General features: G+C 41.2%; 1 protein-coding gene across 2 annotated transcripts in view; it reads right to left on the bottom strand.

The window, feature by feature from the left end:
• DRD3 (dopamine receptor D3) overlaps positions 1–18,658 on the bottom strand; it is a 64,169-nt gene that overhangs the window by 32,607 nt on the left and 12,904 nt on the right. For both annotated transcript variants that reach the window (XM_055127986.1, XM_055127987.1), the window contains one exon: positions 4,926–5,038. In XM_055127986.1, the coding sequence (XP_054983961.1) occupies positions 4,926–5,038 (113 nt within the window). The remainder of the gene's footprint in view (positions 1–4,925; positions 5,039–18,658) is intronic.

Raw genomic sequence — 18,658 nt, 5'->3', positions numbered from 1 at the left:
ATGTGTGTTAAGCATCTCTACTGCCAGAAAAATGGTGCTCTTGTACAGATTAGAAAAAGGTAGCCCCCTCCTAGCCAATTCGGGGCGCGGGAGCACTGGCTGAAGGGTTCCAGACCCTTGTGAGGGATCAACCCATAAGTTTACTCTTAGCTCCCTGTGTAAGTGTGAGTATCGAGCAGGCAGACTCAGGAGAGAAGAGGATGGCAAGGAGGAGGCTGAGAACAGTTGTTGCAGAGCCTCTCTTGGAGTCTTAGAGGCCATCTTCTCCTGTCCTGCAAGTCCTTTTTAAGATAAACTTGGGCTACTTTCAGGCAGGCAGTTCCTCTGATATTCTTTGCCTGTTCCAGGTCCAGCATGGAGAATCATAAGTGATAAGGAAGCAATAAGTGATAAGGACTTTGGGGTGGTGGAAGTGATAATAGGGCAAAACTGATGTAGCTCTTTACTTCCGTAAATAGAATATATTCCTGAGACCATGTATGAATTGTTCAAAAATAACACAGAAGAATGAAATGTTATAAGAGGCAATCTGTTCCCAGAGAGCTAAAAATATTATAAAATCCTTTCACTTCATTTTGTTTGTTTTGGGGCCACCCCAGTGATGTGCAGGGGTTACTCAGGAATTACTCTTGGTGGTGCTTGGGGGACCATATGGGATGCCATGGATTGAACCCAGGTAGGCTGCGTACAAGCAAAGCACCCTACCACTGTACTGTTGCTCTGCCCTAAGTCTCCTCACTTTTTGACAGTTTTGTCAATTTTATATATATATTTTAATTTATTTTATTGAATCACCAAGTGGAAAGTTACAAAGTTCTCAGGCTTATATCTCAGTTACACAATGCTCAAACACCCATCCCTTCACCAGTGCCCATATTCCACCACCAATAAAAACAAAAACAAAAGCAAAAACAAAACAAACAAACAAACAAAAAAGTATACATCCCACCCCTCACCCCCCAACCCACCCCGTACGTGAGTGATAATTTCACTTCCTTTTCTCTTTACCTTGATTACATTCCAGATTTCAACACATAACTCACTATTGTTGTTAGAGTTTCAAAACAGACTCACTATTTTTGTTGGAATTTATCCCCTAAGAATACAGCTCTATTAACAGGGAAATATTTGATAATAAGTTTTCCACTGATGAGAATGAAGAGATAAAATGTCGCGCGGCCACGGTAGCGGCCGTGCGGTTTACAATTTCTGTATTATAGTAATTAAGTCCGCGAAGATTTAAGTTTGAAAATGAATCATTTCCCTTCCTGCAACAGCATGTAGCCAAAGTTAGTTCACAGTCTCCATAATATAAGTTTTGTCAATTTTATATTTTTTATCAAAAATATTTTTGACAGTAAATTTATTTATTCTTTCACTCATAGTATACAGTTCAGTATTTTTATGGCTATACTTACAATTAAACAATCATAACGACTATATTTTATTTATTTATTTATTTATTTATTTATTTTTGCTTTTTGGATCACACCCGGCAATGCTCAGGGGTTACTCCTGGCTCATGTACTCAGGAATTACTCCCTGGCGGTGCTCGGGGGACCATATGGGATGTTGGAAATTGAACCTGAGTCAGCTGCGTGTAAGGCAAACGCCCTACCTGCTGTGCTATTGCTCCATCCCCTCCCTTTATTTTTAAACACACTTTTATGGCATTAGTGACAGCATCATGGACAAAATATTTAAATTTCCTTCTCAGCCAATTAAGTGATAAAAGTCAAAGGACTATCAAGCTGACTGGCTGGTTTGTAGTATAGGATCGGATTTTTGAGTTCATGTTTTGATTATTCAGAGTTGCCAGCTCACGTAAACAGAAGTTTAACACATTGACGGTGCATACCACTGGTGGCCCACATTTAGATATAACAATAAAAACTGCAGTGCTGGCATCAAAGTGTTGATTCTTGCTCTAGAGGGCAGAACCCTAGGTCCTCTGAGCACTGAACATAGGGAAGTACATTTAGGCTTCCTAGCAAAAGACAAGACTAGAGGTACCATAGCTCTGTAGGTTTTAAAAATGAAATGAAATTAATTTTTTTTTGTTTTTGAGGCCATAACTGGCAATGCTCAAGACTTACTCCTGGTTTTGTGCCCAGGAATTTATACTCTTGCTGGTACCAAGAATGAACCCAGAGTCATCCATGTGCAGGCAAATATATTAATTTCTATACTATGTCTCTAGCCCCAGCAGAGTTTAAAGCTTTTGCTTGCTAAGCATAAGGCTACAAGTTCAAACACTGAGCTCCAGTCTAGGTAAAAGGACAAAAAGAAGTTAAGAGGCTTAGGTGGAATCAAGTTGTAGAAATAAAGAAGGACTTTATGGGAAAAGGTACGAATGTGACAGATCCTGGTGCAGAAGGAAATAGAGCATCCTTTGAAAAAGAGGATGATGGAGATCCTGTTATGGAAAACTTGCAATCCTAGGCTGTGAAGGACATTTCCATTTTTGTTACACAGGTCAAGGAGATTTTGTACATTTTGAGGAGAATCTTTGAGAAGGTCCAGAGTTTGAATGGCTTTGGGAGGAATATTTTTGAGTGGTGAGAAGGGCTCACTGGGAGTCTGTAGTGGGCACCTGGGAGAGCGGTCATAGGAGACTAAAATTAGCAGACTCACTATGAAAGGAAAGGCTGGGGGAAACTCTGAGGTGGGGGGGATGTGGCAGGAAAAGAGTTTATAAGCTTGGGTATGGTGTTGAGAAAGAGAGGAGTTAAGTAAAATCTATAAATTCCAGAAGCATGATGATGCCAATAGACAATCAAGTCAAGACGATCTGGTGCTTTAAATTATTTGGTTTTTAGAATTTTTGCCTTGTTGGAAACAATGGGATATCTAGGCAGGAATATGGTCTGGATCTCATGGAAGAAATTAGGGTGTAATTGAAGACTTGAGAAAGCTTTGCTCAAAGCCTCAGATTATTAACTTCAAGACATTGAAATTTTCTACTGCCCCATGGTATTGTGTGACTTTGGGCATATTTCTTAGTTACCCAAGAAGCTAGAAATGGAGAGAGTAAGAATTTAATAGTTCCTAATTGTGGTTCATGAAGATGAAATGGATCACTTTACATCTCACGTAGGCAGGCAGATAGGGAAGGGCCCATGACAATGAAACAAACCTCTAGGGAAGAAAGTCACCAGAATTTACAATGAAATTTCTGGGAAGTAAAAGTCCTCAGGTGGACCAAGACCTGAGATAAGACCTTCAGCAGTGGACCCTGAGGGGATTGGACCCTCCTCATGAGGAAACTTCCTCGAATACCCTCGGATCCCTCCCTTAATCTGGCTAACTTTAGCAATTAAGCCCAGAGAAGACTCCTCCAGAACATTCCAGACCAAAACAACCCCAGAAGATACCCAAAATAAAAGCCAGCCCAAGAGCTCACTCGAGGCTTCTTTGCCCTTGGAGAGGCCTGTGTTCCCCTTTGAAAGCATTACTCTCTCTCTCTCCCCACCCCACCTGGGAATAAAATCTTCTACTTCACTGCTCATCTACTTCTGAAATTCTTTTTCTGTGAGGCAAGACAAGAACCCCCCAAACCTGGGTTAGACCTGGGACTGGCCTCTCCTTTCCTGCAAAAAGCAAATCCTCACTCCAAATTGAGTCCGTGGCTCCCCAAGAAATTGGGTGGCAGGGATCAACTCCTGTGCCTAGAAGACCAAGTAGTCAGGTGTGGCCTTACAGCCACCTGGTGGGGCAGGTGGGGCTCAGGCCCGTGCTGAGCAGGGGCTCACTGAAGACTTTACCAGTCCCAGTCTTCCCAGCGGGCCCCAGGTGGCAGAGGTGGATTGGGAGAAGGTGACTGTCTTCTTTTCTTCCCGACTCAGGTAAGCCACCCCTGGGGTCCACCGACGTCATTTCAAAGCCTTAACACAAACCAATATATTCTCCATAATGATGGACTTTATTGGGTTCCTATGTTAACCACCTACTCCTGAAGTAGGTGGTTGATACTTCTAGGAGAAAGGATGTAGAAAGAGAAGAGGCAGGCAGAAGGAAATGGGGGGGGGGGAGAGAGTGAGAGAGAGAGAGAGAGAGAGACTCTGAGAAATCAAAGATCTTCACTAGCAACAGACACCATCAACTAGACAGAAAACTCCTTCCCAGGCCTCTCCGGGGCCATGGGGATGTTCAAGGAAGCCATGTCAAATCTCAGTTCAGGCAGAAAAAAGGGGGAAGAGCAACAGAAAGAGAGAAATGAGGGGCAATGAAGGTCAGAGCCAGGGCAATGTCCTCTTACGGTCAGAAAATATTATTCTAGGTGGACATCTACAAGCCATTAAAGATCACAGAAATGTAACCCAAAAACGTTTTAGTAAAAGGTGATTCTTGACTTGTTTCTCTAAAGCTCTATGAAGGAATCAATCAATACAGCCATACTTACGAAAATTGCCTTTCTCCCCCTCCACATCTCTCCTCTCTCCCTCCCTGAAAAGCTAATGCTTTTCTCCCCTCTCCCATTCCTCCTCCACTTCCTCCCCATCACCAAAACCAAACAAAATAATAATAGGAAAATTTCCTTTCAAACCATGTCAGCTCACCTTTCATCCTTGTCCCCCTCCTTCTTTTGCTCCCAATTAGGAATCACAAAAGCCCCAAAGGATGGTGGAAAAACAAAAACAGAATCCTCTCTTAGGGCCTGAGGGAAAGGAAAGGCTAGGAGAGCTTATGGTATAATTATTTCTCCTCTGTCACAGTGGTTTCTTTTCAATTGCAAAGGAAAGTTGAAAAGAAAAAGCGGAAAGAAAATGTCCCAGTGTTAAGTTCTAACTTGGCAGTGACCCCAGGGCCCTTGTAGGCGAAGCCCAAACCTCAGAGATGGCTGAGCAGCTTCTCTCAGTCCTGATTTCTCTTAGCACTGGGTCTAGACCCCTTTCGCAAGCTTGGAAGGAGAAGCCTGGTCCTACCTGTCAATGCTGATGGCACAGAGGTTCAGGATACTGGCCGTACACATCATGACATCCAGGGTGACGAAAACATCACAGCAAATGCGGCTGAACTTCCACACTCCGCCCGTCACCTGAGAACCAGAAACTAGAACGTTAGTTTCCTTAATAAGCGGGGGAAAATGGATCTCTGATCTACTGCCTACTAACGGAGTAAGAGTAGGAGTAATAAAGTCTGGTGTGCCTAACAGACACCTAGAAAAATCGCCCAGGAGTGCCAAGTTCTCGCAAGCCAGATGTGGAGGGAATGCCAGGCTACTTGGTCATCCAAGGAAAGACAGAAGCACATAATGTTAGAATGTGCTGGAAGGGGATATTCCAAATCAGTTTGTCCAGTGTTTCTCAAAGTGTGGTCCATGGTGTATGTTCACTAAAGTCTGATGGTTTGCCCAGACCTACTGAGTCAGACTCTCTGGATCTGAGACTTTATGTCTGAGCAAATGCCCTCATCATGCAAGAGTTGAGTCTCACTGATCTAGTTCAAACTCAAAAACTTCTTGTGTGTGAGTGAGTGATTTCTCACAGATGCACTGCTGGATGATTGCCAGATATGTGTGCTAGGCCAAAACCTTCTTCTGAAACACCCCCTGACCCTGCTCCAGTGGATAATGCACCATCTTCCCGGGAAATAAGTGGAGAATACATTTTTCATTACTCACATCAGCAAAATGAAAAATCTCTCCAGTTGCTGGTTTGCTCAGGAGCATCCTGGAACACCATTTATCGCCATTTACTAGATTCAATCTGTGCCCATGCCCTTGTCTTTGTCACTCAGGTCCCAATCATTAAGCAATGGAGAGGTTGGGCCCATGGCATGGAAAGAGAGGCTGAGTTCTCTCTAGCACGCCCAGGATCAGAAACGAGAGTTCTGACCTTATGCAATAACGCATATTCTGATTTGCTCCAAGTAATATTTCCAAAGAGTCAGGAATTTAGATCATTTGGATTCTAGCACATTTCTATTTCACTTGAAAAATATTTTTTTTACATAGCCTCATTGAACCAGAGAGCTGTCTCAGAGCAATCATCAATCTCTGAATGTCCAGGCATTGTTCTTGATCTCCCCCCCGTCCCCGCCCCAGGCTTTCGGTACATTTGCCAGCTTCCCACCTAGGGGTCTGCCTTCGAGAAGCATGGTTCTTGTGGACAGATTGGTGAGATTGTGTCTGACTGGGCTTGGATGTTCATATCCCTGCTGGGAAGGCCTAATAGCCATTAAAGAGTAAATAAAAAATAAATGCAGTAGTCTCCGAATTAGAGTCTCAAGGGAAAACATTGTCCAAATGGGGTGTGTAGGGCCAGAGAGAGACTTAGCAGGTAAGGCCGTTGCCTTGCATGCTGCTGACCCTGGTTCTAGTCCTGGCACAGCATGTGGCTCCACACCCAGCCCTGCCAACAGTCATCTCTAAGGACCACTGAGTGGCTCAGAAAGCACAATGTGGGTGAAGACTTATGACTCCTCTCTCTAGTTTCTTTCCCCCAAGAACCTCATTACACAACTCTGTCCTTTTATTGCACCAAAAAAATTTCTGGAAGGCTGGATACCCTTCCCAATCCTTAAGGATGGCCTTCACTTTGCATTGATTTCCTTTTCATGTCTTATTTCATCTCTACTTCTGATCTTCTCCAGACTCTATTTTGAGACACTCTGACAAAAGGTATTTTGTTTTAAAGCAAAAACAAGAGGCTCAAACCAATGAAGTCAGTTGCTTTTGCTCATTTGATTGTGGATCTACTTTTTACTTTTCCAGTTTGACCAGTAAACTCTACGTAAATAAAGGAACAATAGGGATTTATAGATATTCTGAGAATGAAAAACCTTTAGGGGCGAGAGAAATAGTACAGCAGGTTGTCTCTTGCCTTGCACAGGCCCAACCCAACTTTACCCAGCACTCTATATTGTACCCTAGCCTGCCAAGAGTAATTTCCTGAGTGCAGGGTAATCCCAGGCCATTACCGGGTGTGGCCCCAAAAACAAAGAACCCCCCAAATTTAGAATAAACATGTATAGTTTTTAATAGCACAATGACTTATGGGCACTTTGAGAATACAAGATGGTTTACTCAGAACAGAGTGCAGTTGATTAATGTAAAATGTTCTTGCAGTAATTATAGTTTGATATTAAGTATTATCTTAATATATATAATAATTTATTTTTCACATTGAGCGAAAAACTTTCCACCCCTCAAAATGGTAAGTGCCATTAAGACCCACCAAGACAATATTTTTGAATCCTCAGATATAGAATATAAAACAAAGTTGATCAAGATATTAAAAAAGGGGGAGGGGACTAAGATATTATTAAAATTAATAAAATCTGATTAAAAAAACCAGATATGTAAAAGGATAATCTTTTTCTAATGTTTTTAGCATTCTAGATGTCTAGAATTCTGGTTTTCAGACTTTTAGAAATTAATTACTGAAATAAGAAATTTCACTGGAGGAATTGAACATAATTAGACAAAGTTAAAGAAAACGTAAGTACCACCTTGAATATGTATATTGGTGAGAGATACACTAGGAAGCTCCAGATTTTGCTGAATGCCTATTTGTTCATCCATCCATTCATCCATCCATCCATCCATCCATCCATCCATCCAGCAACTATTTATGAAGTTCCTAATAATCCATAGAAGGAGGCTATATTATGTTTTTAAATTTTCTAAACGTTTTTAAAAATGTTTTAAACATTTCTAGAAATTGTTCTCCAAAACTTTAGCTTCTAACAGTGTCTGTGGACATTCAGAGAGTGACTGTATTTTTTGATTATTATTTTTTTTACTGCATGTATTCAAAAGTTTTGGGGGATAAATTTACATTTATTTGGTAGGGGAATCAATAACTGTTCCCCTAAACTCTGGAGGAGCAGGGACCTGATTTGTTGGCTGCTGAATCTCTGGCCTCTAAAGCATTGACCTGGCATGCTTTAGAATATGTTGTGAACGAATGAATAGTCTTTGACATAATATGAGTTAATACTAATAATTGATATACATAGAAGGTTTTCCACGTGCCTGGTGTTCTGCAAAGTACTTCACATACATAGATTATATTTTCAGTTATAACCTCATGAGAGGAAAACTTTTACAACTTTATTCCAGAGAAAGAGACTACAATTTGTAGAGGTAAAGCACATTGCCAAGGTGGTAAGTATAGCGGAGGCAGTGGGAGTACCCTACTCAGGGAAGTGTCAAGCCAGGGCGGCTTCTGGAGAGAGAGAGAGAGAGAGAGAGAGAGAGAGAGAGAGAGAGAGAGAGAGAGAGAGAGAGAGAGAGAGAGAGAGAGAGAGAGAGAGAGAGAGATAGTGGGTAGGCATAAGGGAAAGGAGAAAATTTTGCTCATCCAGAAATTTTTCTCAGACAGACTGTTACCTCCCACTAGGAATGAGACACTGTCTTCCTGATTGCATCAGTTCCATGGTTGAAAAAAAAAAAACACAACCCAGCTTAAATGAAAGTAGTAGTTACTGCTGACTTGGGTCCTAATGAGAATATACGCCTGGCAGGTCTTTCGGGTAAATGTATTTTTTAACTCCTAGAAGCCAAAGCTCTCAAGTTGTCTTCTACTTCTGTGAGGCTGTCATGCCAATTTGTTCTTTCGGATCTCTTCTCTTATCTGATTCTGCCATCAAAGTTCTCTGTCGAGAGGCTGGGATATGGTTCGAGTAGTGGAGCACCTATGTAGCATGGTTGAGGTCCTGGGTTGGATTCCCCAGCAGTACCACGTGATTTTCCTGAACACTGCCTGATGTGACACTGGTGGCCCCTGAATATCAGAATTGCCCCATGTGGCCCCGGTGGCACCCTCTTCCTCTGCAGTCCTGGATCCAAGCACTGATCTGAGTCGCCCCATTGGAAAGATACAAGGGCTGGAGAGACAGTTTAAGTGGAAGAGAACATGCCTAGTATATGTGAGGCCCTGGGTTCAATATCTAGCACAGCACTGTTTCCCATGCACTTTTGGTATGATCTCTTTGGTGTGGCCCTGCTGCCCACCAGCCCCTACCTAGTACCACTGTGTCTGATTGTTGAACAGTCAGTCCCTTCATGACAGGCCAAGAATCACTGGGAGTGCCCCAGACCTTCCAGCACAGCTTTTTATTAAAAATAACAACAAAACAAATTCCAGTTTTCTCTTTTAATCTCAGCAAAGTGTCAAGATAAAAACAATCCGTTGAGCTGATTAAAGGAAAACCCACTAAGGTGCCATCACCACTTAGCCTTCCCTGGAGCTGACTTGTTAAAATGACTCTTTAATTGATGGGCTATGTAATGGGTTATGTTGTTTTCTTTTTACTGGGGAGTTCTTCACACCAAACAACAGTAAGCAATCAATAAGAACATCAAAGGGCCAAGCACATGGTAAGTTCTTTCATTTACTTCTCTCATTACTTCAGAGCCACCCAATGAGATAACTATTGTTCCTAAGTTATGGGAAATATAGTCTTAGAAGGATTGAGTAATTTGTTTATGACATATAGTAAATAAAAAACCCGGAATTTCAAACTCATTATTCTGATACTCTATTTTGCCTCTCAAATGCAAAGCCTTGAGAAGTATACAATTATCTCCATTCTAATGCCATAGGAGGAAGATGAGATGGTTGGTATACATCCACACATAAAGATATTTAATATTTATTGAATGCCCATAATATACCTTATACTTTTCTTGAGTGGATATAATAAAATGAATAAAATATGCTTCTGTTATTGGGACCTCAGAATATAGTTTGTGAATGTTAGGGAGAGCAGAGGGAGGATGGGTATGGAAGAGTGTGAGATCAGGAGGTATATACTACGAGAATCACAATGACAGTACAGAGATAAGGTGCTTGCCTTGCATGTTGCTGACCTTGGTTCTGTCCCAGGCATGGCATTTAATTCCCTGAGCACCAGCAGCAGTCATTCCTTAGCACAGATTACTGCTAGGTGTGACCCTGACAACCCACCACAAACAAATACAAACCAAAACCAAGGCCAAAATATAACACAACATGGTAAGCGCTGACAATGAGTTAAGTACAAATCACTGTATCACTGTATCACTGTCATGCCATTGATCATCGATTTTCTCTAGTGGGCCCAGTAATGTCTCCATTCGTCCTATCCCTGAGACTTTAGCAGCCTCTCTTTACTCGTCCTTCCCAACAGTGCTGCATTAGAGGCTTTTTCAGGATCAGGAGAATGAGACCTATTATTGTTACTGGTTTTGGCATGGGGAACTTCCCAGGCTCTCCCGTGCGGGCAGGAAACTCTCAGTTTTATAGTCTTGGTTTTATAGTCTCTTGATGTTGGTTTTATAGTCTCTTGATGTTGGCCATTGATGGGATTACATGGCACTGGGGCAGTTTCTGGGTGTGACTACCTAGCTACTGGAAAATGGGGCATCTGGGCAGAAGAGGCCCAGTCCCAATTCGAGCAGCCTTGGAGATCTCAGCCCTGGATCCTGCACATCTGGGTTCCTCTGCTGGTTCCTTCATGCATGAATGCTCGTCCAAGAATTAAGTACAAAATGTTGGAATAATGTGAAAGATAAAGTGATTTTTGAAATTAAAGCAGAAAAAAGAGCAAAAATAAAAATCGGATTGATTTAAGGTTCTTTAGAGACATGCTTCTACTTTCTAAGTGAATAAGTCACTTCAGAATTATATAACAGCCAGGTGGTGTTACTCTCACTTGCTAATGAATATAACTAATCCCCTTTGGCAATACAGAAGGTGAGAGTGAGCAAAAGTGTCTTCAGGTACTGAAGTTGGTTATTGATTTTCAACAGACACAGCCTACGGCAGCATCCCCCAAATTTACTGATTATAAGCAGCATTTCCCAGATCACCTGAGGCTCTTATTAAATGAAGTGATTTTTTAGGCTCCACTCAGAATAATAAGTTATTCCAGCAGTTCTTACTGCATGGAGATTTGGAAAAAGAAAGAGTACAACCATTTAGAAATTGTTGCCCCTAGAGCAGGACCCTTAAGTATTCTTTATTCCACGAATTCCCTTGACTTTGTGGTCTTATCCGAGAAGAATTTTTAAAAAAGTATTAAATTCGTTAATCTTGGAATTTACTGGTCATGCCCAGGAGTGCTTGGGGATTCCTTTTGATTCTGTGCTCCTCAGTCATTCCTGACAAAACTCAGGGGACCATGCATGGTATTGGGGATCAGACTGGCATTGGCTATGTGTAAGGCAAGAGATTTTACCCCTGTACTATCTTTTCATTGCAGAGAATTGTTTTTATGAGCATACGTTAGTATGGAAGAGAGTCTCTTGCCCGCATGCCTGGCTGTCTTCTCCAGGCCCCTCGGAGGGGATGGGCTCCAGTTTCCCTCCCCGCCCTGAGCAGAGCTCCCGGCAGCTGAAGACCTCCGGAACCTAGCCAAGGCCATGCTCAAGGCCCCTCTCCACATGTTCAGACAAGCTTCATGCATGAAGGTACCGGCAGAGGAACCTAGGTGTGTGTAATCCCATCAACGGCCAACAGCCAGAGACTTAAAAGTAAGCACCCAGAAGCATGCGGCCTAGATCTTATAACCTACTTCTCCCTCTGGGAGAAACTGGCAAGCTACTGAGAGCTTCCTGCCCACATGGGAGAGCCTCACAAGCTTCCCATGGTATATTCATATGCCAAAGCCAGTAACAATCTGGGTCTCATTCCCCTGACCTTGAAGGAGCGGCCAATACGCCAATACGGCATTGTTGGGAAGGCTGAGTAGAGAGAGGCTTCTAAAATCTCAGGGATAGAATGAATGGAGAGGTTACTGAGTCTGCTCGAGAAATTTGAAGATCAATGGGATGATGATGATGATGATGATGATGCTAAAATATAATTACAGTAGAAGGGATAACATTTATGTTGAAAGACAGTTACCGATGGTGTTTTTCAATATAGGTGTTTAGTTACTAAAGCACTAAATATTAAGGCCCGGTGACATTTCCAAAATTCCTGTTATTTTGATGTACTGATAAGTGTAAGTGGTATTTCAACACGTCTTCAATAACTATAATGCTCTTTGAAAAAAAAAAACAAGTATCTGTGATGTTCATGGTTGCCACCAAAGATTTCTGCTGTGGATTATTACCTACCTTTATAATTGAGGAAGAGACTAAGTTTCAGCTGAGGGAAAATAAAGAAGTAATTTTATGTCCATCCAAGCTGGTGGCCTCCCCAGACTAGGATATGTGGCTCTGAGCAAAGATTTTTAGTCGTTTTTGTGAGATGGCCAAGGAGCAAAGATGAAATTGCTACTTGAGTTGTTCTAATTTTGCTTGCCACAGTTGAAAAGTTTCTTTTTATTTTGAGGAGGGGGTTGCTATGCACAATATCATATAATAAAAAGGATTTTTCTTTTGCCTAACCTGTCGAGTCTCCTCATCTGTGAAATGGGTGTGTAACAGATCAGTAAGTGGTTCCTAAATGTCAATCTGTAGCAGAAGGTCAACTTGCCACCCCGCTCACGTGGTGGGAGTATTCTGGGGTGCAGACCTTCCTTAGACTATCACAATAGGGACTTCCAGCAGTCTGGAAATTCTACTTTCATAGAATTGTGGTAGATTCAACAGTGCATGTGTTTATCAAGCTGCTCCCTATAAGAAGGCTTAGTTCACAAGACTGATAAGAATGATGGAGGAGTATGTTTAAAATATAGACTCTGGTGCCCATCCCCAGAGAAGTTCTTTCATGAAGATGTGGCGAGATATTTCTTGTGATTGGATCATACTTTAGAAACAATGGCAGAAATAATCCCCATATCCTTCTGGCTCTAATGATATATTCGATAAAAATCCAGAGTTTGTGCTGGAAGCCTGGGTTTAATCCTGAATGCCAAATGAGTCCCCAGGAATGAGGAGTGGCCCCAAAGCATTGAGCCAGAAGCATTTCCTGAGAATATCAGGGTATGACCCCCCAATAAAAACAGAACAAAGCAGAAAAAAGTCCAGAGTTCAGTGAAGAGAATGTAAGAATGTCCTGTTTTTGTTTGCTAGTGGGGAGGTCTTAAATTGCTACGATCTGGCTGTGGTTTTGGTTTTATGGTGCTCAGGATTAAACCCAGGGCTTCCTACAAGAAAGAGAGGTACACTTCCACTGAGCTACAATAAAAGTCTCCTAAATCTTTTTTTTTTCTTTCAATAACTTGCTTACGAGACCTGAAGGCTCCTCATGGACCCCAAACAGGGCGACTCTTTCCTGTCTTCACTCGCTGACCGGATTATTCTCCTTGGACTTCAGATTTTATTCCTGCCTGAACCGAACCTGGTAGTTTTCACTTGTTGGCACGACTTAACCTCATTTCTCCTGTCCGCATTTTGGATTCTGAGTTTAGTATTCTGAATGCTCCATCCCAGCCCTGCTTGGATGCTTATTCTGCATTTTGACCTTGATACAAGTGCACCAATCATCACAGGAGCTGCTTAACCAAGTAGAACAGAATGGGATATTTGTGCTTGGAAAGGGAAATCCAGACTAGAGCGTCAAAAGCAAGAAATGAAAAACTGAGCCAGTTCCTGAGATATTATTATTTGGTATGGCATGGCAAATGATATTCAAAATGAGCAATGGACGATAAATCATATTCAAAATGAGTAATGGACAATAAATAATCTAGCATCTGCCCCTGGCAGGCAGGCTTGAATGGTGGTGGGAAAATTTGAGCAAAACATAATGCCCAAGAGAGGAGAAAGAGTATTGGGGAAATTGCCTGCCATGGAGGCAGGGTGAGGACTGGGATTCAGGGATTGGGGAGGATATACTGGGGACACTGGAGGGGGCACGTGTGCACTGGTGGAGGTATGGGTGTTAGATCACTGTGCGGCTGAACTCGAACATGAAAGCTTTGTAATTGTATCTCACAGTGATTCAATACTGAAAAAAAAAGTAATACAGAGTTCATAGACTGGAGCATAGCACAGCAAGTAGGGTGTTTGCCTTGCATGCGTCAACCCAGGTTTGATTCCTCCATCCCTCTCGGAGAGCCCGGCAAGCTACCATGAGTATTCCGCCTGCACAGCAGAGCCTAGCAAGCTACCCGTGGCGTATTCAATATGCCAAAAACAGTAACAACAAGTCTCACAATGGAGACATTACTGGTGCCCACTCGAGCAAATCGATGAACGACAGGATGACAGTGCAGACAGACAGTGCAGATGGAGTTCATGCCCAATTCCATAAGCTTAATCAATGGCTGAATACAAAACAGTACTTCTACATAAAAAAAAAGTTCTAGAAAATGATGCAAACATTAAGGTGACAGTCAGAACTGAGCTCCTCTGTGATAATCACCTGCATGTGAACCATGTGACCTTGTTGGCTGTGTGTAAGGACAGGAAAAATGGAAGGTTATCAGTGATAGCCCAATTCTTCCCCCTTTATGTACTGACTGTGAGCCCAAGTCTCTTAGGTGCTTAATGGAGAGATGGTACCAATAAAAGTCCCCATGTTGTGAGCCTACCCTCTTCTTGCTTCTTTGCAATTGTCCTTGGATTCCATGGGCAACTTAAGAGCGCTAAGAAGTTGATGTGTTAAAACATGTAGCAGATGCTTAAGTAACTCTTCAATACTGTATGCTTTCTGGAGAAAATTCTTTACCATAAGTCAGTTTAATCAAAATTCATCTTGACATTTCTACTAAAAATTCTGGGACACTGGTTTTCTTTCTTGCTGAGAATGGTATGGTTGTACATGTGAGGTTGACAGCATATCCCCAGCCTGTAAAAAGGGCAGTATAAGAAGACAAAGCTGAAAGAACTTTAGAGAGATGGCATGGAAGCCCCACTCAAAAGTGTGTTCAAGAACCAACCTTTCTGGTGTGAGTGCCTATGCATTCTGCTTATTGTCTAAGTAATAAATACTTGGTGTCAAGTTTTAATGACTTAGAACTAAATCTGTTAACTAAGATATTTCTAGATTACACTTTTTATTTGTCACAGTATTTTCTCTTAGATGTTGAGTTGAACCCCATGTTAATCTTTCAAGGCTTCGAACTATAGGTGTCACCACCACTGAATTCACTTAGTTCCATTTGTTAGTTTACTCAGACCTCAAACCTATGTGAGAATGACATCATCTCAGTAATTTCCAAAAGAAAGCTCTCAGAAAATCTTTACCTAGCACATCTCATTTAACAAAACCAGCATTTTCTGGGCCAGACACATAATGCGATTCAGAGACGACCGCTGGATTACAGCTGTTACCAACTGGACTCCACAGGATGTCAAAAGACCGCGTGGCCGCCCACCAATGAGATGGTCAGACTTCTTCATCAAAACCCTGAATGAATGGTTTGAGGCTCTTCCTGTTCCCGGAGTGAGCAGATATCACTAGGCTACTCTAGCATGAGACAGGGATGAATGGAGACATTACTGGAGCCTGCTCGAACAACTCGAAGATCAATGGGATGACAAGTGATACAAGTGATGACATAAGCATTTTTTTAATCTATCCTCTCTTGTAGCTAAATGTGGTCTTATGATCCACTCATGGATAGTTAGACTTAAGTGAAGGTTCTTAGGGAGATGATTTAACTCCAGAAAAACTACATTTACCCCTATTTTTCTTTCTTCATTCATTTTATGTGAGAAGGAAGGTACTTGCAAGAAGTGATCGGGGACCAGGATCCCAATCCTGGTGATACTTGGTTAATTGTGGGTTCCCTGGGATTGAACTCAGATTTGTGTATGCCATTTTCCAACCTCATCTTATTTTTGGAGTAGAATTATACATTGGGGACTATGGCACCCATCTCTTTTTTTTTTTTTGGCTTTTTTTGGTCACACCCGCAGATATACAGGGTTTACTCCTGGTTTTGCACTCAGGAATTACTCCTGGTGGTGCTCAGGGGACCATATGGAATGCAAAGAATGGAACCCGGGTCAGCCGTGTGCAAGGCAAACCCCCTATCCACTGTGCTATTGCTCCAGCCCCCTGTGGCACCCATCTTTTGAGCAGCATGAAGCCAGCCTATCAAAGATGGTGAAGAAGAAGGATGGAAGAATGAATTCCTTCACGACACCGTGGAGCAGCAGAATCAACACCAATGTCTATGTTCCTCAGAAATCCAGTTGTGAGAAAAATAATTTCTATTTATTTAAGCCACTATTAGTAAAACTTTCCAATATTTGTAAGTAGAACACCTTTAATTCATATATACTAGAATATGAGTAGATTGGTTGATGAAGCAAAATTAACTAATTTTCTCTGAAAGAAAGTTTTCTGGACAAACTATCTTCCAATAAGATGGAGGAATTAAAATCCATGTCCAGGAAATGACTGATTTAGCCTCTATCATAATGTTCTTCTCATGTCTGTTTCATTTTAGTGGGGGTTCTAAAACCTATGCTGTTTTGGTGATCAACATAGCATCATTTTCTATTTTAGGGGAGCGCTTACATATAATAATACAATTTCTAGATCACTGTATAACTGTATCACTGTCATCCGACTGCTCATCAATTTGCTTTAGCAGGCACTAGTAATGTCTCCATTATGAGACTTGTTACTGCTTTTGGCATATCAAGTACTACTCAAAATGTGCCATTCGTAGAACAATTTAGTGGAAATGACCCTTTATTATTATCTAAAACACTGTTGAAAAGCTCAAAATGGTTTTTTTCCTCCTTAATTACCCCACCTGCTTCTTCATAGAAGTTCACAAAAATCAGTCAGATATTTAAGAGTAATAGAAGTATTGCTTTGAACTAGGACCTTCTAGTATATTACCTTGTTGTCTCTTAATGGTAGCTATTTATGTAATATTCTATCTTTTATTGAGACACATCCTTAATGGACTGCTGGGGAAAATGATGCAGAGATTATCAATTACAAAATGTTGGGTCAAAAAATGCTCTAAAATTCACTTCATAGTGAGAGATGTTTCTGTCACTCCAAACTTGCTTTATATGGCCAGAGATTTATTTTACCATGCTCTTGATTACTAAGTATCCCCACCAAAAAAACTGTTGGAGAAGGGCATATTGGGTTTTGTTGTTTGGTTGGTTTTGAGGACCACACCTGGAGATACTCAGAGGTTACTTCTGGCTGTAAAGCCAGAAATCATACCTGGCTTGGGATGCTGAGGATTGAACTCGCTTAGGCTTGTGCAAGGCTAGTGCCCTACCCACTGTACTATTTCTCTGGCCTCGCATATTGGCTTTTATGAGGAGAAAACAAGAATTCCACCAGTGTTCTTCTCATGGGGGAGTCCCATAAGCCAAGTAACAGAGAACAGAAGAATTTCATGCCATCTTTCTATAGCCTCAGTTGTACTCATGGGCTCAGCCATACAACAGAGGCATCATCTGTATTGTATGTGCCTGCAGAAGATGCCTAGTGTAACTGGTATTCTGAGAGTCCTGGCAACAAACACAAATGGACAGCTAAAAAGTTCCCTATATGACTCTGATATTGACACCAAATGGTCTAGCTTATTTTGGAGGGAATCAAAATGCTTATTTGATTGAATGTCCTCTTGCTGCATTTATTCTGATGTTCATTCTCTGGAAACATAAGAATCCTTCTAATGTATAGGGGTGGATAACAGATGGCATAACAGGAATTGCTCATCTAATACATACATTGCAGAACAGATTCATTTAATCATTCATATGTCAAATATTTATTTAGCACATATTATGTGCCAGGTAGTGCCTTTGGACTACAAGAAAATAAGAATAATGATAAAGCCTCTGGTTTCAAGAATGTCTCAGCCTAATTAGGGAGGCAAAACTGAAGATAATTGCAAGAACCTCTGTCATCAGGATTATTCTAATAAAAAAATACTTATTTTTTCCTCTATTCCCTTAACTTTTAAGTCTATCCCAATCAGCCCAGCTATTTTTCATATCATCCTTTTATCCTCTGTTTTCTTGGTTTCTTTATGTCTCTCTGTTGAGATCAGAAGTCTAATTTTAATTTCCAGTAATTTCTTTAAAATACGGGAACAAGCCTAGGCAGTGAATGTTTGAGGTTTTCACTCTCCTGTGATATGTCATACTTAATTAACTGTCACCTTCACTATTAATATTAACTGGGATATTAATTTGATGAATTTTAATTTCTCTTAATCATAGCATTACACTGATCATTCATTGGGTGCCTCTTTATAATAATGCAGAGAGCTGAGGAAAAATATTAATAGTATATTAAGGTTTTTTTTTAAAAAAAGCTCTTTAGTAATTGCATATTTTCCTGTTAAGAATATCTGCTTCTTGAACATGTGTAGGCACCTCGATTTCCTTGTTAGTAAATGCATGTTTTGTCTCCATCACCTCCTGACTCTGTAAATGAAAATGCTTTTGAATTTTAGAAATGTTTTTCTCCAGGATAATTCTCCAGGGTCTGCTGCATTATCTGACTGGTGAAACATCTGTACTACTTAATGGAAGCATCAAAACTATAAATGTTTTGCTCTATTTCTTTGGTAGCAGTCTGTGGGGAGGTGGTACCCAGGAGGAAAGAGTTCAAGGGCAGTTGATCATCAAAGAAGTCATGTGTATTTGCAGACTATTCTTACTCCCTTTTCCTCTCATTATTTAAAGAGAGTTTTTGCTTTTTCTACAAATTCTTCTTCTCTTCTCTTCTTAGTTCTCATTCTTCCTGAACAACCTCACCCCATTTGCCTTAGAACACCGATGAAGGTGCCAACTGGACTGCTCCTTCCAATCCCCAAAGTATATTACTTTTATATACTACTGATACAA

This window comes from Sorex araneus, chromosome 2 (assembly GCF_027595985.1).
Source record: "Sorex araneus isolate mSorAra2 chromosome 2, mSorAra2.pri, whole genome shotgun sequence".
In the NCBI taxonomy this organism is placed as follows: domain Eukaryota; kingdom Metazoa; phylum Chordata; class Mammalia; order Eulipotyphla; family Soricidae; genus Sorex; species Sorex araneus.
The sequence above is the reverse complement of the archived record's forward strand: the minus strand, read 5'-3'. Positions and strand labels throughout refer to the sequence as shown.